The 20,560-nt window shown below is 34.7% G+C and overlaps 1 protein-coding gene across 2 annotated transcripts in view; it reads left to right on the plus strand.

Moving 5' to 3' along the window:
• LOC135323427 (uncharacterized protein KIAA0825-like) overlaps positions 1-20,560 on the plus strand; it is a 253,838-nt gene that overhangs the window by 15,811 nt on the left and 217,467 nt on the right. Inside the window, exons 1-2 of one of the 2 annotated variants that reach the window (XM_064501467.1) lie at positions 9,033-9,096; positions 19,910-20,049. In XM_064501467.1, the coding sequence (XP_064357537.1) occupies positions 19,919-20,049 (131 nt within the window). In that variant the 5' untranslated portion in view covers positions 9,033-9,096; positions 19,910-19,918. Of the gene's footprint in view, positions 1-9,032; positions 9,097-19,909; positions 20,050-20,560 lie in introns of those variants that run through there. The other variant, XM_064501466.1, reaches the window with a different exon arrangement.

The raw sequence follows: 20,560 nt of genomic DNA on the forward strand, positions 1-20,560 counted from the left end.
GCATTGATAATGATCTTCTGACCTACTTTACCATTATGCGAACTTTTATTGGAGGATCATATGTAGTAGGGATAGACTTCTACCAGACTCTTAAAATTCTATATTACCTTTTGGTTAGCCTACTTTGCCCTTATGAGCATCCAAAGTTTAAGTGTTAGTAGTCCTTTCTCTCTCTTCAAGGCAAGTGTAGGGGATTTTATGCATCAGTGTATATGGGATAAAAGATAATATAGGTCAAATCAGATGCAGACCTAATATGGTAGGATCAGTATACTGCTGAGTATCAAAATTGTATGCCAGCTAGCCAATGCTGAAGGAGAAAAAAAAGCGAGTTGGTAAGACTTCCCTTCTCTGGAAAGGGAAACAAAATAAGCAGGCGAGGAGGAGGATGTCCTACCATGAAAGGAGGTGATCATAGAGATCCAGCTGTTATCCCAAAATGTTGAAAAGAAAGAAAGAAACAAAAAGCCCTTAACTCAGGCCTGTGTTCTGATTAGTAGAAAGCATAATTCTCTTGCTGTGGAACTCTAGACACCACATAGGCATATACCTCTCTGTTTCACAAAGTTCTTTTGTGGATTTCTCAAAGATAGGCTTTTATTGTTTTGATGTATTCTTGCTGGTTACCATAGAATCTTTTAAAGCAGCTTTGATTAGTCTTAATAGGCCTATACATGGGACAGGCTATTTGAAGTATTTAAACAAATATTTTACAACATGAGTCTTCTGGTGGGAATCATCTTGGTTATTCTTTTTTGCTTTTTTATAGCTAGTAACACTTCAAAACCTGATTTCAACTTTAAGTAATTAAAATACGAAAAAGCAGTAGACTTCCAGATGATTAGAGAGAGTGCTGTGTCTATGTGAAGAAACTATTTTATATAAAAATATATTATGCTTTGATTAATCCACATAAACTTCAAATAGAATGCTAATTATACAATACTGTGCCTCATCAGAGAAATCAATTACTTTTAAACTGATCTATGTGAAGTAGTGAGTTATGTTATCAAGCTTGCTTTGAAGACAAACCAAGAGAGAGGAAAATAATTACAGATCACATACGTTTGTGGGAGCTTATTTGCCTTGAACATATTTCCTGTTGTCAAATGCTAACCTTTCTTAGACTGTCAGCCGTATAGATGAAGCTACAAATTCTGTGTTTCCTAAAAGTTTGATTTATATTACATTTTAGTAGCAACCATTTGGTCTATCTTAGAAATTTAAAATGCTCTTGAAATAGACCTTATGAGATTTACTTAATTGAAATTATTTTTATAATCTTTTTCTTAATTCAGTTTGTTGTTACCTTCTAACATGCAATTGTCATCTTTTGCATGCAGCTTTTTCTCTTTTAGCTGGGAGTGTTGGCTTCTTTAAACACAATTGCAGTTGTTGGTCTGCTAATCCTGTGAGTCAGTCTACACTGAACGAGAAGCTGATATCAAACCCTTGGCAGCTTCAGTTAAAATTAAAAAGCATGCTTTACTGTAGAGATTGTCAAGAGTGGAAATAATATTTGTCCAGTTGGACAGCTTGCTTTTGTAGTCGCTAAATGAAAGTTGAGATTCTGTCTCTTCCTTGAAAGCTTCTGTGTTAAGAAGGTAATTTGGACTGTTTGTGGTTTGACAGGGATTATTAAAATCAGATGAAGTGAAGGGAAGGAAGTGTGAGAAAGCAAAATTGACACTGACACTCTCTATTATTTGCAGCTTGGATCATGATGACTATGTTGATATGATAGATTCTAAATGTTAGATTCACTGTTGGGATATGTTAAGCCGCAAATACAGTAAAATGCAGCTATAGTGATGATTTTTCTGACTTAACATGAAGCCATCCAGCATTTATTTTTGTTGAGAAACCTGGAGGGGGGGGGAGGAGTGTGGCAGAGGATGAGAGATGAGAGGGGCAAATGGAAAAAAGAAGGGAGTGGTTTTGGAGAGAATTTAATTTTTTCCTTTGTGGTTTGATTTAAGCAACACCACGTTACCCTTCTTTTGAATTCATACACTTGCAAGTATACTTCAGAGGGAATAAAACTGAGAATTAGGAACTGCTGGAACAGGTCATAAGATTTCTTTTTCCAATGACTTTAATTTTGGTAGGAAATTTTTAGCATTAATAGCTTTGCATAAAGGGAGCTCAAATCTTAAAGACTGTCTGTTGCACATCAATTTTTCATGACTCGCATGTTGCATGTTATTTTTAAATAGTGATCTTTTCTGCCACTTTGAGATAAATAATTCAAAAACTTAAATCATTGCAATATTCATATAGCTGAATTTTTAATTGCTGAAGATACATTAGCTGCATACTGTATGCATCTTTTGGTATCTAGTGAATATACAATGTATTATTTAATCTTAATCCTTTGTTTTTTCTCTTTGGTTATATAGTAAATTTTCAATCTTTGAACAATAGGCAAATCAGTGCAAAAGATAAGACATCTCATTAGTCAAGTTTGAAAGCTTGCTGTCTTTTCGATGTAGTTTCCTTTTCTGTTTTTGAATACGAGAACTTTGTGAAGAATTCAATTTTGGGGCAATATTCTGGGTAGAATCTTACTGATTTTATAAGAGATTAAAGAACTGAAAGGAGGAAAACAGGTGACGCCTGAAAGCCTTTGCTATTATTTAGAATAGTCATAACTTCAAGTATCTTTCAAACAACATCATGGCTAAAAATGTAATGTTTGAACAGTTAATGCTTGCCAGTATAGCAAGGTCCATCTCTCATCTTCATCTGTCTTCACAGTATAGTTATTAGCATCCAGATTGACTCACCTCCCAGAATAAAAGTGGTGAGTAGAATAAGCGTGGGAAATGAGATTACATAAAATTGTTTGCAAGCTTGCAAAATAAGGACTGCCATGAGATATGAGGGTGCTGTTGAGGGAACCCTGGTAAAGGAGGTAGAAGTGAGGAGCATGCAGAACTCTTGTGAGAGGAGGGTGCAAGACGTTGATATTGGCTGGAAGGGGGAGTGTGGGTCACAAACAACCACTAGTGTGATGGAGAAGGTAGACAGTCGTAGAAATGAAATGTATAGTTCTATAGTTGCAGAAGCCTGCCCAAAACTTAGTTTTATTACATCTTGGTGCATGAAGATCTATTCATTGAATTTAGCTGACTATTACAGTTTTCTGTTTTGATGGAAATAGCACCTACCAGCCTGAGATCCTGCATCATTTGTGGTTGATGTTAGACCTAGTAAAAGACTGTCCTTAATCTGAAGAGCTCACAAGATAAATAGGACAAAGGAGAGGGGAGAAGGGAAATAGCATTCCTGTTACCAAATTTAAAGAGCAGGAATACGTGATTTACCCAACTCCTGCTCCACATATGAAGTGTATAGCAGAACTAGGAATTGTACTCTGCTCACAGGAGCATGACACTTGCAACTGAACATATGTATATGTATATTTACCATTTAGAGAATTACAGATTACTGTGTTTAGAAGACTGATAAATCAGGCCAGTTTTAAACTTCAAAACAACACTTTAGTGATTTGGCATTCGTTAACAGTATACATTGCTAGTGGTCAATTTTTAGTTGTTAACAGCTAGGAGCACACAATATTAAAACAGTTAGTCCTTAACATGCTTATCTTAAATGAGCTGTAAGTATACAATACTGCAGAGCTAATGCTGGATAGCTACCATTGATGGCTCAGATCCTTGATGGTCTTAGTCACTGAGGTGGCCAGCTTGAGCTCTTTGATAAGGGAAAGCCTGAATGCAAGTGGGGGACTTTTTCCATTTTTCCTCCCTCATACTTAATGTTTTATGCTTCTCACCCTCCTCCTCAAAAAGAAATGGAGGAGCTCATCTGCACTCAACATAGCTGATCTGATTTTTTAGGACCAGGACCTGTTCTGGTTTTGCCAGGCATATTTTTCTGTTTATTCTACGGGATTATTCTGGTTCCAACAGACATCCTTCCTTCCTGAGTTGCATTTCTTCTTCTTTTCTTGCAGATTTGACTGCTTGCAGATGTTTTCCTGAACCATTTGTGCAACCATACCACAAGTCTCTATTAGCCTCTTTGCAGTTATACACTTCTGTTTAGCTGCAGTGCAAAATGCTTATACATTGTCACAGGTTATGCTATCAGTGGTGTTACAGTGCTATTTGCTGTCACCAGTTATGCTATTTTAGTGACCTTATGTCTCTTTTCAGTGCAAGCAAATATTATGTCCTACTTAAATTGGTGAAGGTTGATTTGTTCAGCCTGGAAACACCAGTTACACTGTACTATAGTGTCAGTTTGTAGCTGTGAGCTGTCGTTCAGATGTAAATAGTAAATGGGAGGTGATAGAGCACACTTGAGCCGTAGCCAGTTTATCACCTGCACAAAACCAGTAATGAAGCTAGAGAGAAGTGAGGTTACCCTGAGAGAAGGAAAAGCAAGCTGGCTGATCTGCCATTTCATGGCCAAGCATTTATTGGCATCTAGATAGTCTGTTACCTCTTTTGACTACTGACAGGATGTACTTCATTGTAAACAGCATTGTGTTATAGCTGTGTATTATGTAGCCTGTTGTTAACTGTTAGTCATGGTATAAAAGTGTGCAAGTGAGAGCCAGTCACTTTCAAGCAAATTGGAAGGGGTCCCCTCCCCCCCAGTAAATGAATTTCACCTGGGGGCAAATGGTGACAAATGTCAACTACATATCTTCATACTAGCTTCTCTTTCTCCATTCAGTATCACAATTAATGTCATCATTCAGTGGTGGTATTCTTTAAATGCGTTGTGTGCACAAATACTTTCAAATGCAGAATTTCAAAAATAGCACAAATTATAAAATACCTAATTAGAAAAATATTTAGAGCTCGGATTACAATTTGTGTCATTGGGGAATTACAGTAGGTTAGTTTGGGGAGGGGGTTGTTAGTTTGTTTGTTGCCCTTTCCAAATGGGCAGAATTTACCACATTGCTCAGCCAAAAGCTTATTATTTTGAATATATCCCTACTCTATTGGAATCCATATATCTCTCCTGTTGTTTAATCTTCCTCAGACAAGGCCTTAGTGTTCTTCTTTTCCTGATCTAAACCAATTATGCAGGTTCTTATGGCATTTCATGACATATTTTGAGAAGGACCTGAATGGTACTGTAGTTCTGTACAAATATTTCCTATTTAACTATCAAATGTTATATCTTCTGTTTTATCTTGATTATAGTTACAAACTGTACTTTAGTTATCATAAAAAAAAATAAAATGTAAGCTTAACACAAAAAAATACTCTAATCAGTGTTGAACTAACATTTGGGCCGGGGGGGGGTTAAGTTTAAATGGACAATAAGTTTGAGTTTCCAAAGAAGGAAGGTAAGTATTTCTAAAGTTTCACAAGTGGTTTTTTTTTCAATCTCTTTGCGTCTTAAGCTAAACTTAACTATCCTTTAACTATCCTTTTTCATGTCCTTGAATGTATTCAGTTTTTGGAGGTGACTTACTATTTGCGCGAACTGGAATAAACAAGTAGGTCAATAGCCGTCAAAGTCTGGTCTATGGTCTGTGAAGCCATGGTAAGTGGCATATGGTATCATATTGTCTGTCTTCTTTAAAGAGTGATTTCAGTTATGTTTGATAAGAGTACTTTGTTGTCTATAAAAAAAGAATTTGACATTCAGAAGTGACCTCTGGGTCATATAGCAGTTATTCCAAGATAGAAAGGCCAGCTGGATGTTTTGAGAGATAACAAGTACCCTTTCAGATCCACATACAATCTTTTTTGGCCACCTCCCGTTTGGTTCTTACTATCTAATTTTTCATAAATATGGCAGGCTAGGATACTCAAAATAGTTGTACACTTTCTACCTTTATTGTGCTACTTTGACAAAGCCAGGTGACTTTTATTGTAATGTGTTTTCAAACAGAAATAGACTTTTCTCTTCATGAATATATCTCAAAGTAAGAAATGGAAAGTTTGTTCACTTAGGCTTGGAAATACTTAAGACAATTTTTTATACCATTCTATTATACAACACAGTCTGTACAAAACCACAGTAACATCTTAAACTGAATTTATAGGTTTGTTAAGAACTATATGCCCCCTCTTTTCTTCTAGTCAGCTATTTGAGTTGGCCTTGCTGGAAAATGAATGTAACATGGTTAGATATCTTTATGAAATCATCTAAAAAATTTGTGCTGCAAGAGTTTTTTGTTTGTTTATTATTATTAAGAGTTTTTTATTTATTATTATTGAATTTATTATTTTTCGTGACTTATACACTTTAAGAAAACATCTGAGCTCTTCCTAAGCTTGCTTTATTTAGTCACCTTTCTAAAAAAACCAGATAATAGTTCTTTAAGCTATTGTTTATCCAATTTGTCTTTGTTCTTACATCTTCCCTTATAAATATTGAACCCAAAAATGTCTACTTCACGGTGAATACTTTCAGTATTCAAATGTCCAGCACAGGGACAGAAACACCTTAGTTTCTCCTGATGAGATATCTATAATGATTGCAGGGCCAAGCTGTAACCCTCCCATCTTCATCGCTTTTATGCCATGGCAACCATAGTCCGTTTTCCTACTTTTCTCTGTTTTGGATAACACACCAGTCCGGGCAAAAGCTTTCTGTGATAGATGAGAATAAAATGCTATGCATGAGGCCTAGGCTTTTGGGGATTTGTCTGCCTCGCTATTTTTGATAGAACTGGAGTTGTATGTGAAGAACACAGCCAATGAGAAACACAGTATAATTTAAAAGACTTCACTACCCAGCAAATGGTATATTTGAATGGCAGTATGGCAATATTTGATTCCGAAGAGAGAAAGCAACAGCATTTTATTCATATAATATTTATAATTTTTTAAAATTTGTAAATATTTGTTTATAAAATGTTTATTTGCAAAATGTATATGACTTATTAAATGTATATTTTATTTATAGAAGTGCTCTATTCCTCACATAACAGAGGAATTCTTGTTTGAAATTTGGAATGTTTATCTGTAGTTATTTAGCATTAGAGATCTTAAATATAAGATATGGAGCAAAAAATGAAGAACGAAGTGCTTCACAAAGTCAATACAATAGTCCTTTGCATGATAAATTTAGTAAATCTTTGGTCAAAAATTATTATTAAAAATCTAATGTTCTCAAAGGTATTATATTAAATTTTGGAGATAAAATACAACTATTAAAATACCAGATGGAAAATCTTATTTCTGTTTTAAGTAAAAATTTCAGTATAGCCTTATGTAAAGGACTGCTCTGAGTGCCTCACTTTTCTTTTTTTTTTTAAATCTGAAAATTGAGAACATTGTTAGTCAAATATTATTACTTGAGAGAAGGCAAAATTGAATATTTAAAATAATTCGATATGCAAAGTATCAGACAAAACATTTACAATATAATCAATAACACATTCAATATAATTGAAGGTGCCAAAAATACAACCTTTTTCAGTATAATTTTACAGCACCTATTCAAATAGACTTGAAGAAATTTGTTAAAGTAGGAAACGTAAAAGCAACAGGAACAAATCTGACGGAAATGTAACTTTTTTGTTAAGAATTCTGTAACAAAAGGAGATGCATTTTAGACTTGTCATTCTGTTTGCTTTTCTTGAGTTGTCATACTCAGCAGCCAGGCACCATTGGGATATAATTCAATAATATAAAAAATTTGTTCTGCTTCTTCGTCTTCTCATTTTTTGTAATGACTAATAAGTTATCTGTCAGTCAAGACCGTCAGAGTGATGTTAACTTCATCCGTTGACCCACTCATTACCTCTCTGGATTATGGAAAGTTCTAGGTAATCTGTACTAGAGAGGACATCTTGCCCCGTCTCTTCTGCCCCCCTCTCTTCTGTCATTGCAAACCATATAATTAAAGGCAGCATCCCTAAGTATTTTAATCACTGATATGCTATAACAGAATACTGTTTGTATACCTTGGTCTATGAACTGTATGTCAGGTGCATCCCTGTGAGCTTGGCAAATGGAGGATATTATGGTCTGATGTTGACTTTTTGAAAGTCTTTCCTCTGCTGGAGTGCATGTTTGTGGAAAATGCTTGTGGAAAAAGTAGTTTTCTTTAAGATTTTTTGCTTTGTTCTTAGAGATTTAAGAACAGCTTAAAAAATATGTATATTATACTTTTAATACTTTGCAAAATCTAAATTTAGCTTTGTACAGAGAAGAAAAAATCCTCCTTGAATAAGAAGTAATTCTTTTTCTATGTGTTGACTCTCTGGGTAAAGAAAAAGATAGGCCTGTCACACTGTAACTTGGTTAGGACTCTTAATGTATCATAATGATAATTACATTATTTTCCAAAAACAAGGAGCTTCTAGACAATATTACTCACCAAAAAAAGTGCAGTTATGCCCTCTATGTATTAATGTATATGCCCTATGTATTAATGTATAGGCCACTGTGCACCTGGCACTTTTTCAGTTCCTCTCAGTTATATAAAGCAGTGGTCTGTTCTTACACACATGGCTTTCTCATAGCTATGAGTCTTGTATTATGCACAGTTTGGGCACTTAATCTTCTCATTGTCTTCAACAAGAATCTGCAAACATCTTCATATTGTTGTCTTGATTTTTCATTGATTTTTTCCTTCCTCCAAATCTGTGTTTCTGAATAAATTCTCACACAAAATGAGGCAACAATATGAAAAGTAATTTTTGGAGAAGTTGTTCACAAACACAGATTTAGAGGAAGGTGACATGCTTCTATAATTTGAAGGAGAAGCATCTTTCTGACTGGTATGCTGTGTGCCAATCGCTTAGGTCAGGATTCTGAGTGGGGTTTCAAAAGTATCCGATGAAACTCTGGATTTAATCATATCCTTTTTGTCAGCTGAACACTCTGGAGTGTAGTAGCTGACATTTTCCAAAGAGGTTTGATGTCAGGAAATATCTTTCAAGATCATTTCACAACATGCTCAATTGTGCTGAGATCTCCTCAACTCCACTGGTCATTCATGAGGCCTTTTGAATGATGAGTGTTAACACAGAACTTGTCGCTCAGGTTACTAGTGCATCGGAGCAAGTTAAAGGACCGCAGATGCCCTCTCATTGTTTACCTTGGTACTAGGAAGAGTGGAGTCAAGGAGACTTCCCTGGATGTGTCAGAGGTTAGTGTTCAGTACTAAGTCCGCTTCTAACATATTTAGTGTAATTGGTGCCAAGGGGTCTCAGAATCTCCATCAAACTGCTTTTTTCTGCTTCTGGCTATTGGGATATTCCCTACTTAAAACTTTCCAGGTATGAATCATCTGACAAAAAGCAAGCATACTGTGTGCAGTTCAATTGCCCCAGGGCAATCAGTTAATTTTCTCACAGTTACACAGTAGGGAGCCTTTAAGACCTCTGTCCTCATTTTTGGTAAGGTGGTTTCCAAATGCCTTATCTAGGTGTTCATGCAGTCCCTTGGCTAGTGGATACTTTTACATAAGCATAAGTCACATCATGATCTTTTCTCACTCACACTTTCATCTGGTTAACTTTTTGCAAAAGGAGACTTTGGAGGCTCTCTCTCTCTCTTCCTGCTTCCCAAGGCCTCTATGTAACGCAAATCCAAAAGAATAAAGATTAGCTACACAGAAAATAGTAGCTGTTATCATCGAAGGCTGAAATCAGGACCCAGCTTTGTGTCTCATCATGGTCCCTCAAGGAGGACTGATCCCTGTCATATGACTTTGGCAAATACCAAACTCTTCCTGTGCCTGGCAGTTAAGGATCTAGGGTTGTGTTAAGGATCTATTGTTATATTAAGCATTAGGCAATATTGCATGAAACCTTAGCAAATTGAGTTATAAAAGCAAAAATTGATTCAAACTTTTCCACATTCTCCAGCATCAGAAAACATGACTGCTTCTTGAATGAGTGATACTTAATGTTGCAAGCCTTTCTTTCTTACAGTCAATTACAAGTTCTGATATGCTTCAGCACAGTCATTTACAGAGTTTTTATCTTTTGTCTGTGTAATTACTTTCATGAAATTTATAAGAACATAATTATCTCTGAGGCTTCTACACCTCTGTAAAACTTGGCTGAAATTGGCAAAAGGGTGAGCCTGGGACGGTGGTGAGAAAGATGGATGCACAGACATCATGGTTGTATAAGCCGCATTTTCTTTGGAAACTAGGCTGAAAAGCAGGAACAGTAGAGGAATAGGAGATGAGAAAGGAGTTAATATATTAAATGAGAAAGGCTTTAGTACAAAAAAGAGCATGAAATAACTTCTTTCCACTTCAAATATGTGTGCTTTAAAAAGAAAAGGTATAGACAGAGTGAAGAGGAAGTTGTTATTGTAGGTGGCATGTCATTGTTGTGTCACTTCTGCTACAGTGAAAAGCTTTTTTCTGAAGGGAAAGCAATGCAGATGTCTTGAAGATTGTTATAGTCTTGCTCTGTCTGCTGTCCTGTTAAAGTCTGTCACATAACCAAATATTCTCAGCCAAAATACGTCGTGTCCTTCCTGGGCTTCCTCGTGAGATGGTAATATGCTTTGAATAAGGGCAGTGCAGGTTTCTTATGAATTCAAAGTTGAAAATTACATCTTTAAAATAAATCTGATTTGATCTATTGACTGCTTTGGAGATTTGGATGGGAAACTGACCAAGAAGGTGCAGGGACTGAGGTGCCATTCCTAGACCTGGAGTATGGAAGAAGCAAACAGATGAGTTTTATTCAAACAAGACCTTACCTTGCGAGCTCAAAAATATCTAACACATACTATATCATGTATACTCGAGCGTATATACTCCAGTATACATGATAAAAGAGAGTGTCATTACTTTGTGTTTTGTTTTGTTTTGTTTTTTAAGGGAAAGAGAAACAGGAGCTTAAAGGTGCTTTTGAAGTTGAAAATCATAGGTAAATATGAATTTGAAGAAACAGTGTGTGACTGTTAACTTGTAATATCTTAATGATATATATTATCATTATAAGAATTTTTAATGAACATTATTGTTGTGTTAAACATTAGGCAAAATGACATGAAACCTTTGCAAATTCAGTTCTGCCAGCAAATATTGATTCAAAGTTTTGATTTAAGAATTGGAAGATTCAAAAAAAAAAATATGCTAGAAAAAGGGAATTTAGTGGACATGTTGTACCAGATGTCAGTAAAACATTTCATATGACCCTGCATGGAATTTAGTAGGAAGCTTTAATAATATTTTTGGGAAAAAAAATCTGACATCTGTACCACTAAACAAGCCTTAAGATCGTGCACACATAAGAGAGGTCTCTAGGGAGAGTTTCTGTGTTTCATTTTTGTAAAATTGACATTTTTCAGACTTTCAGCATTAAGTTGAGAAGTAATGGCAAAGATCAATGTTCAAGAGTGTAGAGACTGAAATGCAGCCTGCCATTTAAAAGCTATGGTCACAGACTTGTTTGTATTTCTATTTAAATAGAACAGTTTCATTGGAAGGCTATTTTCTGTTAAAATTCTAACAACTCTGTATCTGATTTACTGAACTATAAGACCTGAAAGGTCTTGAAATTTGTTTGCTTTAAATACCATTGTTCTGAAAGAGTATTATGTCTGGGTGGAGGATTTTCCAATAAACAAGAAAAGAAAAGGCTTTTATAGGCTAGTATGTAAGTATTTACTATGTATTTGCAAGGTTTTTACTTGGAAATGGTATATGTTAGGTTCTTTAACAGTGTGTTACAAGATCAGTTCCTTCACTACAGTGCTTATAAATCTGTGTAATTTTATACATTAATGACAGAAAAGATAGGAAGGCTGTAGTAGGTGTTTTTGAGAGCACAGTTCTGAGTGGGATTTAGGGTTTTATAATGTATTGTCTCCTCCTCATATCTTTCTACTACATCACAAGAGATGAGAAAATTCACTATTCTCTCTCAATACCACCTCCTGTTGCCATAACTGAAAGGAGAATTCTTCAGTGTATGCACCAGTAGTGTCACACATAGGAGATTTCTTATATTCTTGTCCGTAAGAAAAAAAACAATGCCACGCAGTCCTTCTGGGGAAAGTAATTACTGGTCTCAGACACCTTCCTGAACATACCAGTATGCCAAATTTACTCCATACTTATGATCTCCAGCTGTAACTGTAGAAAATAAATGAAATACCATATGCTATTTTGAAATTAGTATTCTAGTTATCATATATTTTCTTGGCAAATACCATTAATCAAAAAAAAGGATGGTGAGAAAACATATAAAGAAGGTATTTGTAATTAGGTTTCTAAGAATGTCTTGTCTATGCATTGGTGATTACTTTAGCCTACTAATTAGTGATTAAGTTATAATTGAAAATAATTTTTTAAACATCCATCATTAATAAAGCTTATCCATTTCACAACGAGATTAATCGATGTAGTCTTAATGCTTGACAGTGGCAGAAGAGGATAAAAACATATGCATGCAAAAATGTTAAGGTACACGCATTTTTTATGCTCTGTGTTTGTGTGTATGTGGCCATGGCAGAAATGTGGATTCTTGAAATTTTGGCACTCAAGAGCTATTGGGAAAATGGTCATTTCTTCTTTCCTTAAGGTTACAAAGTTACACTATGCTTTATTCCTTTCTTCTGAAATAACTCCTCAGGAGTTTCCTTGCAAATCCAGATAGCATGTTCCTCTTTTGAAGTCACTGGCTTTGACCAATAGTGTTTGATTAAGTTTATGTAAATGAGAGTTTTCTCCTTGTCTTCGAATGTCTCTTACCAGTCCCAAGTAGCAGAAAATCTAAAAAAGAAGTGCTGATTCCTCTCAGCAGTTCATCTTGTGTGACTCAAAGAATAGGGAAGAAGCAGTAACGAGGACTCATGGACCTTCATTTTAAATTCTTGTATGTACAGATGTCTGGAAAATAGGAGTAAGCAACATAGTTTGAAGAATCCACAAATATTAAAAATAATAGCATATACTGTATCTTATACCCTCTCGCTTATTTGCCCTCTTTTATAATGGCAGAATTTAGGAGGAAAATGGGTCCAATATGGTTACAAATTTAAGTGTAAATACTGAGAAAATCTCTATGAAAATTACAGAGGAAAAAGTGGTATGTGTATGGTGAATAATAACTGATAAATTGAAAACTAACATTTGAATATAAATTTATGGTAACAGTAAATGCAGAAAGTCTGGATGAGGAATGTTACTAGATGTTTTTAATAGAACTTGTTTCAAAGTTATTTGCAGCATGCAAAATATTATGTAAATACTATCCTCATGAAGACTATTTTTGGTATACTTTAGATTTTTTTAAATAGAACTATACATTATAATTTTTGTAAAAGCTGAGTGTGAAAATCAAATGGGAAGTAGGGAGAGAAAAATGCAGCTAGCCAAAATTTAAGTTGAGATCTGCTGTACCTGCCTACACACAGAATTTGACTATTATCAGAACCAAAAAAAAAGTTTTGTTCTTCTATATATAGAAATTTTAACTTCTCCCTTTTATTTTAGCGGTCTTTATTTTAAAAAGTGATACAATTTTGAAACGAATTTTACTATGGAAAATTGGGTAAAAAGCTCTTAATATGTCAGAGTAGAGCTCTAGAAATTATGATTTTTAAATTTACTTCCTGTGCAAGTCCTATGCGCTTTCCAACAAAACTTTAAATATTCAGAGGATGTGTCCAGAACAGTAGGAATTTCACATTGAATTGTATTATTTAAAGCCATTGCAGTCTCTGTTGCTGCCTGCTGAGTGATTGCAGATGACATCTTCCGTGCTTTAAAGCAGCTCAGAACAGTTGTGCAACTAAAGATAGATGAAGGAAATCATTGTAAAGATGATAGTTTGGAAGTATAGGCGGAGTGATGAAAAATCTTGTAGTCAATTCTCTTATCTGCCTTAGTTTTACAAGGGTGATAGTACAATAAAAAGAGACCTCCTGTAAGATTAAGAGGCAGTATCACAAAAAGTGCTTCAGTGATTTGGCTAATTCTCTCTACATAAATCTCTGCAGTTTGAAATATGCCTGTTTTCAAATCATAGGTACATTGAAATCCTCTTTTTAAAAAATAATGTTAATGTAAATAATTTTCTTTTATTGTCTTGAATGGAGGTGGAACGAGATCTCTAGGAGAAAAAGTCACATAATGTTAAAATAAGTTTTCAAATAATTAGATTGGTTTTAAAATAGCAGTCCAGAAAACTTGATTGCTATGGTGCTTTGTCTGTGACTATACAGCACATTCTGTGCTGAAGTATGACATAACATTATATGTGAAGAGCAACTTGCTAAATGAATAAATGTATTAGATAATACCCATATTTTAACATTTTACATGTGTCTGTTATAGTTTAAATTCAAAATATAGTTATTTAAGTTATTTTGAAGTATATTAAAGGTATTATTTTAAGTATTTGGAAATAAGTTTGTTGTATTAAACAAGAGCTAAGACAGTGCATTGGCATTAACCGAAAGAAATTAATAAAAGCAAAGGTCGTGTGTTCTTGTTGAAATGTTGGATGACTTTTTAAAGAGTTTTGATTGTGGAGTTGTAGACTCATGTGATACAGCTTATACAGCTCCAGGTTTAAAAATCAGTGATTTGAACAAAACAACATCAGTCTACCATTTTTTAATCTGCTAAAGTGGTTTGTCTGTACAGTGTATCCTGGTTGTGGTGATTAATGGAAGTTACCATACAACCAAAAAAATGTTTCCTGGGCGAGTCAGGAAGCTAATAACCAAATTGAAGATGTCTCTTTGTATAAAATACCTCGTAACAGACTCTTTATCTTACTCCTCAGCTATCCAATGCAAACTTGGTATTTCATTCCCTGCTATCAATGTCAAACCATTTATGTTTAAATTATTTGGGATTAATTTATTTAAGATTGTTAATTGTTAATTTTAAACCTGCTTGGATACATATGTTATATATCACCTTGTGTTCTGGCCTTTATAGGTTAGAAATACTGGGAATCTAGACCTCTTACTGAAGTATACATGATTCATTTAATGTGACAGCCCATAAATTGTTGATTCCATTAAATATCTGCCAATGTTTATAAGTGCTAGGATTCTGTTTAGATTATGTGCAGATTTATATAACTTTAGATTATTTCATATACACTATGTGTGTATGAAAACCTACCTCTGCATTTCATTGAAAAATTAATTCATTTTTCTTCTTTCTGAAGACCAATGGCTGTTTGCTCAACTAGGTGCTATAGTGCTCAAACACAGTGGGCCAGTCTCCCGTTCAATCTACATTGTATGAAATAGTATATGAACTAAGGCTTCTTGGTTTACTTAGAGTTTACACTAATGTATGCAGGGCATTCGAAAGCCTAAGAAAGTTTAAAGTTTAGCTGGATGTTTAACAAAGTGTGATCAAACATTATGAACAACTTTGTCTAACTTTAAACTTACTGCTTCAATTCTGCTGTGATTTTCTTGAATACATATGTACTATAATTTTTTTCAAAAGGGCCTAAGGACCCTGCTAATTAATTTTCCGTAAGACTTGGGCAATTGATTCAGAGGACACTCTAGGCAAACATAATTTTAAAACTGTGTTTAGATGCTTTTTTTCCCCAGCTTTGTTTTGTGTAACTATGATACAGAATTTACCTTACATTCTCTATGATTGATGTTATCCAGTGATATCTGAAGCCCATCCAAGTCAAAACAAGGATCTTAACTGGCTGAAGTGCCATAGGGAAATAAATGAATAACAAGACTGCATATTCTTTGATAAATAAATCTGACAACATTTACAAAGTTACTAGAAAGGCTGAAATGGATTTTTATGCTCTAAACATGGCCTAGTAATGTTTTACGCAGTGTAATGAAATACTGCTGTACTCGTAATTTATATTTACAAAGAAAAGTCTTTGTCAAAAAGTGTGAGGTGTCTATATAGCTGCATTTTTACAGTATGTTATGACTCTATAAATATAGTTATTTATACATGTGTACATGTATATTATACATGTAATACATTCAATACAAGTGTTCATACAGAAAACTACTGAAGTTTTAGGATGACTCAGCTTTTACACACCATATGTCTGAAAATGAATGTTTATTACAGTAAATATAAGCATTACCTAATCTTAAAAATCCCATGGAATTTCCATGTATGTTTGTAATGGAGAGGTTTCACAACAATTATGTTTATGAAATTTTTGCAGCAGAATGAAGAAACATTAAATTTGAACTAATTATTTTACAGATGGCTTCTATGAAAAGGTTGCTTCCTTTTGATTGACATGAAAAAAGAAAACAGTTAAAAAATAAAAGAAAAAGTGCTTTTAGATCATAAGCACTATATGAGTTAAAAAAGCAAGAAATATATGACTGTTATATCAACTTGAATATTCCATAATGTTTCTTCAAATGGACTTAATTGTTTTTGACAAAAATTACTTCTTGCTGTTAGATGTATCGTGCGTGGGGAATTGTTACTTGCATTAAGTAAACTTGCATTAATACTGTGGGTTAAAAGACAGACCTGAAAATTCTTCCTTTTTAAGCTACATTGTGCATAGCTTAAGTTTTTTGAGTAGCCACCAGAAAGATTGACAGTCGCATCATTTTAGTGGTGATGAATGGTCCTCTAGTATATTTTGAAAGGAACTTTACCTGTGCCTTTGTTCCTCCACAGAATTTGGAGTTTCAAAATCAATTTCTTCCCTCATATCATTACAAAGAAGAAAAAAAGTGAAGAAACAATATTTGATTTGTGCCAGGAGAGGAGGGCTGCTGCCTGCTGCTTGTCAGGGAGCAGCAAGGACCAGCTGGTGCCTGGAGCTGGGCAGCCTGGTTCAGCCCAGAGCAGCGGGCAGGGTGCTAAGGCAGGTCTGAGGTCCAGCTGGGAGCACAGACCACCAGGGAGGGTAAGCAGGGTCAGGCACAGCAGGGCCGTGGGGCCAGGCCAAGGCCAGGCCCCCGCGGGTCGGGGCCAGCAGGCCTGTGGCCGGGCCCAGGCATGGCTGCGGCACAGCGGCGCTGGAGCTGGAGCTGGGCACTCGTCCCGCGCAGCCCAGGCAGGAGCGCAAGGCCCGGGGCTGACCTGAAGTGGAGGCCCTGGACCCATGGGCAGAGGTGGGGGTGGTGGTCCCTGGGGAGGCTGCTCAGGGCCATTAAAACCTGTTAGTGCACTCAGGGCCCTGACACCGATTACATAAATAGCAGTAGAATTTCTGCTCCATTTCAATGAGTTTATATTTTCATCTACCTACTGTTTGCCTCTGAAACAGTTTTGATTTTTGCTTCTTCATATGGTAGCCCTATATCTTCAGATATATCTTTAGAAATCTTTAGATTTTTGTATGAAGGAGTAACTATTGACCATTTAAAACAATATTTTACAATTGAATAATCAAATGTTGCTTTTTCCCCCATAAACCAAGACCGAAGGAAATAATTACCTTGTTTTGACAAGTGAGCTGAACAAGTATGACATAGAAGTCTTATAGGAATGCATACACACAAACTAAGCTGTCATGTTTACAAGGTGATTTTCTTCATACGATGAATATGAATTTGTTAAACAGTAATAGGCCTGTAAACTATACTGGTGTCTCTGTGTGGAACACAAGAGTTTTGTGGCTATCCTGTAAGGAAAAGATGTAGGGATGTATGTATGTATAATAGATTTTGATTGCAGAGCTGTTTTATGAAAATCATTCAGTGCTCCATTTTTTTGCATTACATGTGTCCATTATACAGTACATTTTACACCAGTCATTGACTGTTCTGCAAGCATAGATAAATAAAAGATGGGTTTGACTTACAGGTATTACATTGAGGTATCTGAGGTATTTCTTAAGGGTGTAATTTGTGTGACCATGCCTGAACAGAAATAGTATCATATATTAGTGAACTGTATTTTCAGTATTCCTTTTATCTCAAGATTGCTTAGAGCATTGTTTAGTCTTTTTCCATTGGTTATAGAATCTCCCCAAGTTGGCATACTGTCTTTTTGCCAGTGACTGAATGAACTATTTCAGCATCTGGGAGAGTGCTTTTTACTTCTGCTTTTAATTACAGCGTCTTTAATTGCGGTAACATCTGTTAAGATAATTTGAGTCTTACGTTCAAAGACTGATCTTCCCTCAATGTGTTACGTGATGTATTTGGTTTACATGCGAACTTTTTAACCAGAAGGGTGCCCGAGTTTCAGCTACATTCCAAACTGTTGAAAAGTCTTGAATTATTATTTGGAAATGGATATTCTGTAGCTTCTGAGAGTTTAAGAAAATGGTATATCCACAAAATATTTCTTAGTATCGTGCTGTTAGCTCAGGCTCTACAGAACCGAGGGGTTCTAACTCTTTGTTTTAAAAGAGCTAAGACAATATCGGTAGTGATGCTTCTGCTAAAGAAATCTGCAGTTCTGCTGCTTGTAGGTCTACACTCATATTCAAGCAACGCTGTTATCTTGACTTTGCATCTTAATCTGATGTTCTTTTAGAGAATGTGTTTTGACTGTTCAGTTAGAAACCCTCAAACCATTTTTCTAGTAGTGCCTGTAGGTAAATTCCCAAAAATGAATAAAGAAGGATTTCCTTAAAGAAGATAGGTTATCTGCTAGCAACTGAAGTTAAAAAGTGTTAGTCGTTCCACCACTATTGAAGATTCATGTGACCACTTAGCATCTTTCTCCTCAACTAAGAGTTTAAGTCCTTTAGAGATTTTGATTTTAAAAAGGAATTTGCAACATCTGAGGAAAAAACAACAGTCCTGGTAGGTTTGCATTTGAACACTGACTGAGTAGACAGTCACATACTGTTTCTCAGGGAGGCTCAGTGGTGCCAGCAAGCAGATTTATTGGTGAAAATGTGATGAGTCAGTAAAAAACCAATGTGGTAACTGGGTGGATTTCTTTTCATAACTTAGATTTGGCCCACAGTGTAAATAAAACTAATTCTACAATTGTTCAAGATTTCCTCATATGGAAAGTTGCATACGTGGTTTGTCATTTCTATTCTAGCTCATAGTCTAAAAAATTGAAATAAGTATGGCTGACCAACATTGTATTTACTTCATAAAATAATATTGCCTGTAAGTAAAATAGTATATTTCTTCATTCAGTACTGTAAATGAAGTATATTTTGTTTTCCAAATATTGTGTGCATCCAAATTGTTACATTTGTACCTCAGATTGCTACTGCAGTATAAATAGTATTGATAAATACTAATAATTGGACATTAAATGTACTGGTATTGAGAAGTTTCCATTTTTATGTAATTTTTCTTTAACTTCAGTAGCAAGCCATCACTGGCTGTAAAATAAATTTCATTCTTTTTTCATCAGTAAAATGAAAGCAGAATTAAATTGCTGCTAATAGTTTTCTTCTGATATAAAGACTCCTGGGACGTAACTTCTTATTTATTTTGAATAGGACAATGAATTTGACCTGTGTTCTGACAAAGTATTTGTTGAGTAAATCTCAAAAAAGGTAAATATTTTCATGATTATCTCTCTTGTTTTATGGTACCTCATAGGATTTTGGTCTGAATTTTGTTTAGGCTCTACTTATTTGCAACAGTGTGCTTAAATTGCAGAAAGCAGTTACTCCGTGGAGAAAAATTATACACACATAGAAAATGAATTTACCCACTAAACATACATTTTTTGTTGTTGTTGTTTTTAGATTTTTCAATGATAGTAGTGAGAATTTTCTTTCTAATTCTTAAAAAAAAATATGTAATAAAGACGCCTACTACTCTTATTGAGGGGAAGATAACTCATTTCTTAAGGCAAAAATGCAAGATGTCATCAAATGTATTTCTGTATTTATTTCACAGGTATCCCTCGATAGAATTCTGCTCAGAAGGCAGAGTTGCATTATTCAATGCTATTTTATAATTCCTTACAAATATGTTTTGCTTATTAATCTAAGTGATGCAGAGGAGCAAAACGTTGTCTATTTTGGTGCTTATTATGGTCAGCGTTTTTTTCATTATTTAAACATTTTTCCATTTGTATTTTACAGATTCTGAAAATGGAGTGGGGAGGAGAGTATTCCCTTGATTCTTCCAATTTAGACTGTTTGTTAGATATTCTTCCTGGAGAATTGGAGTTTCAACAAGTCCTTAATGATATTGATGAAAAAATAAAGAAGAATTCTTCTAGGTAAACAGTATTTTCTTTGTATCCAAAATATTAGTGAAAGTCATTATGTTTAGAATGAAACACAGCTGTTCTCTTGTTTCTTTTTAGTTATAGGTTAAAATTTTAATAATATTTCAGTAGTAATTTCACCATAACCGTTTGAACATTTAACACATTTTTAATGCGATATAATTTCCATGCTATAATATTTCTCTGGTATGGTATTTTTAACAGTTGAATCATCTTTATCTTAGGAATTATTGTAGTAGGTGAGCTAGAGAAAGAAGAAATTGTGTATTCCCATGGCAATTGTATTTTGTACAGCTATGAGTTAGAAGTTTTATTCACTAAAAGAGGTGCAGGAGTTTACAAAAAAGCACATTTTGAACCTGTAATGTTCTTGAAACATTTCTAATGAAAGTAGAAAAAGAAAATAAGTTAATAAATGTATTCTTTGTTAAATAATCCATTATTTTACTTCTTTCAGTTAAAACGTTTGTACTATAATAGAGGACTTTCTATCTAGAATTTG

Source organism: Dromaius novaehollandiae, chromosome Z, assembly GCF_036370855.1.
Source record: "Dromaius novaehollandiae isolate bDroNov1 chromosome Z, bDroNov1.hap1, whole genome shotgun sequence".
In the NCBI taxonomy this organism is placed as follows: Eukaryota; Metazoa; Chordata; class Aves; order Casuariiformes; family Dromaiidae; genus Dromaius; species Dromaius novaehollandiae.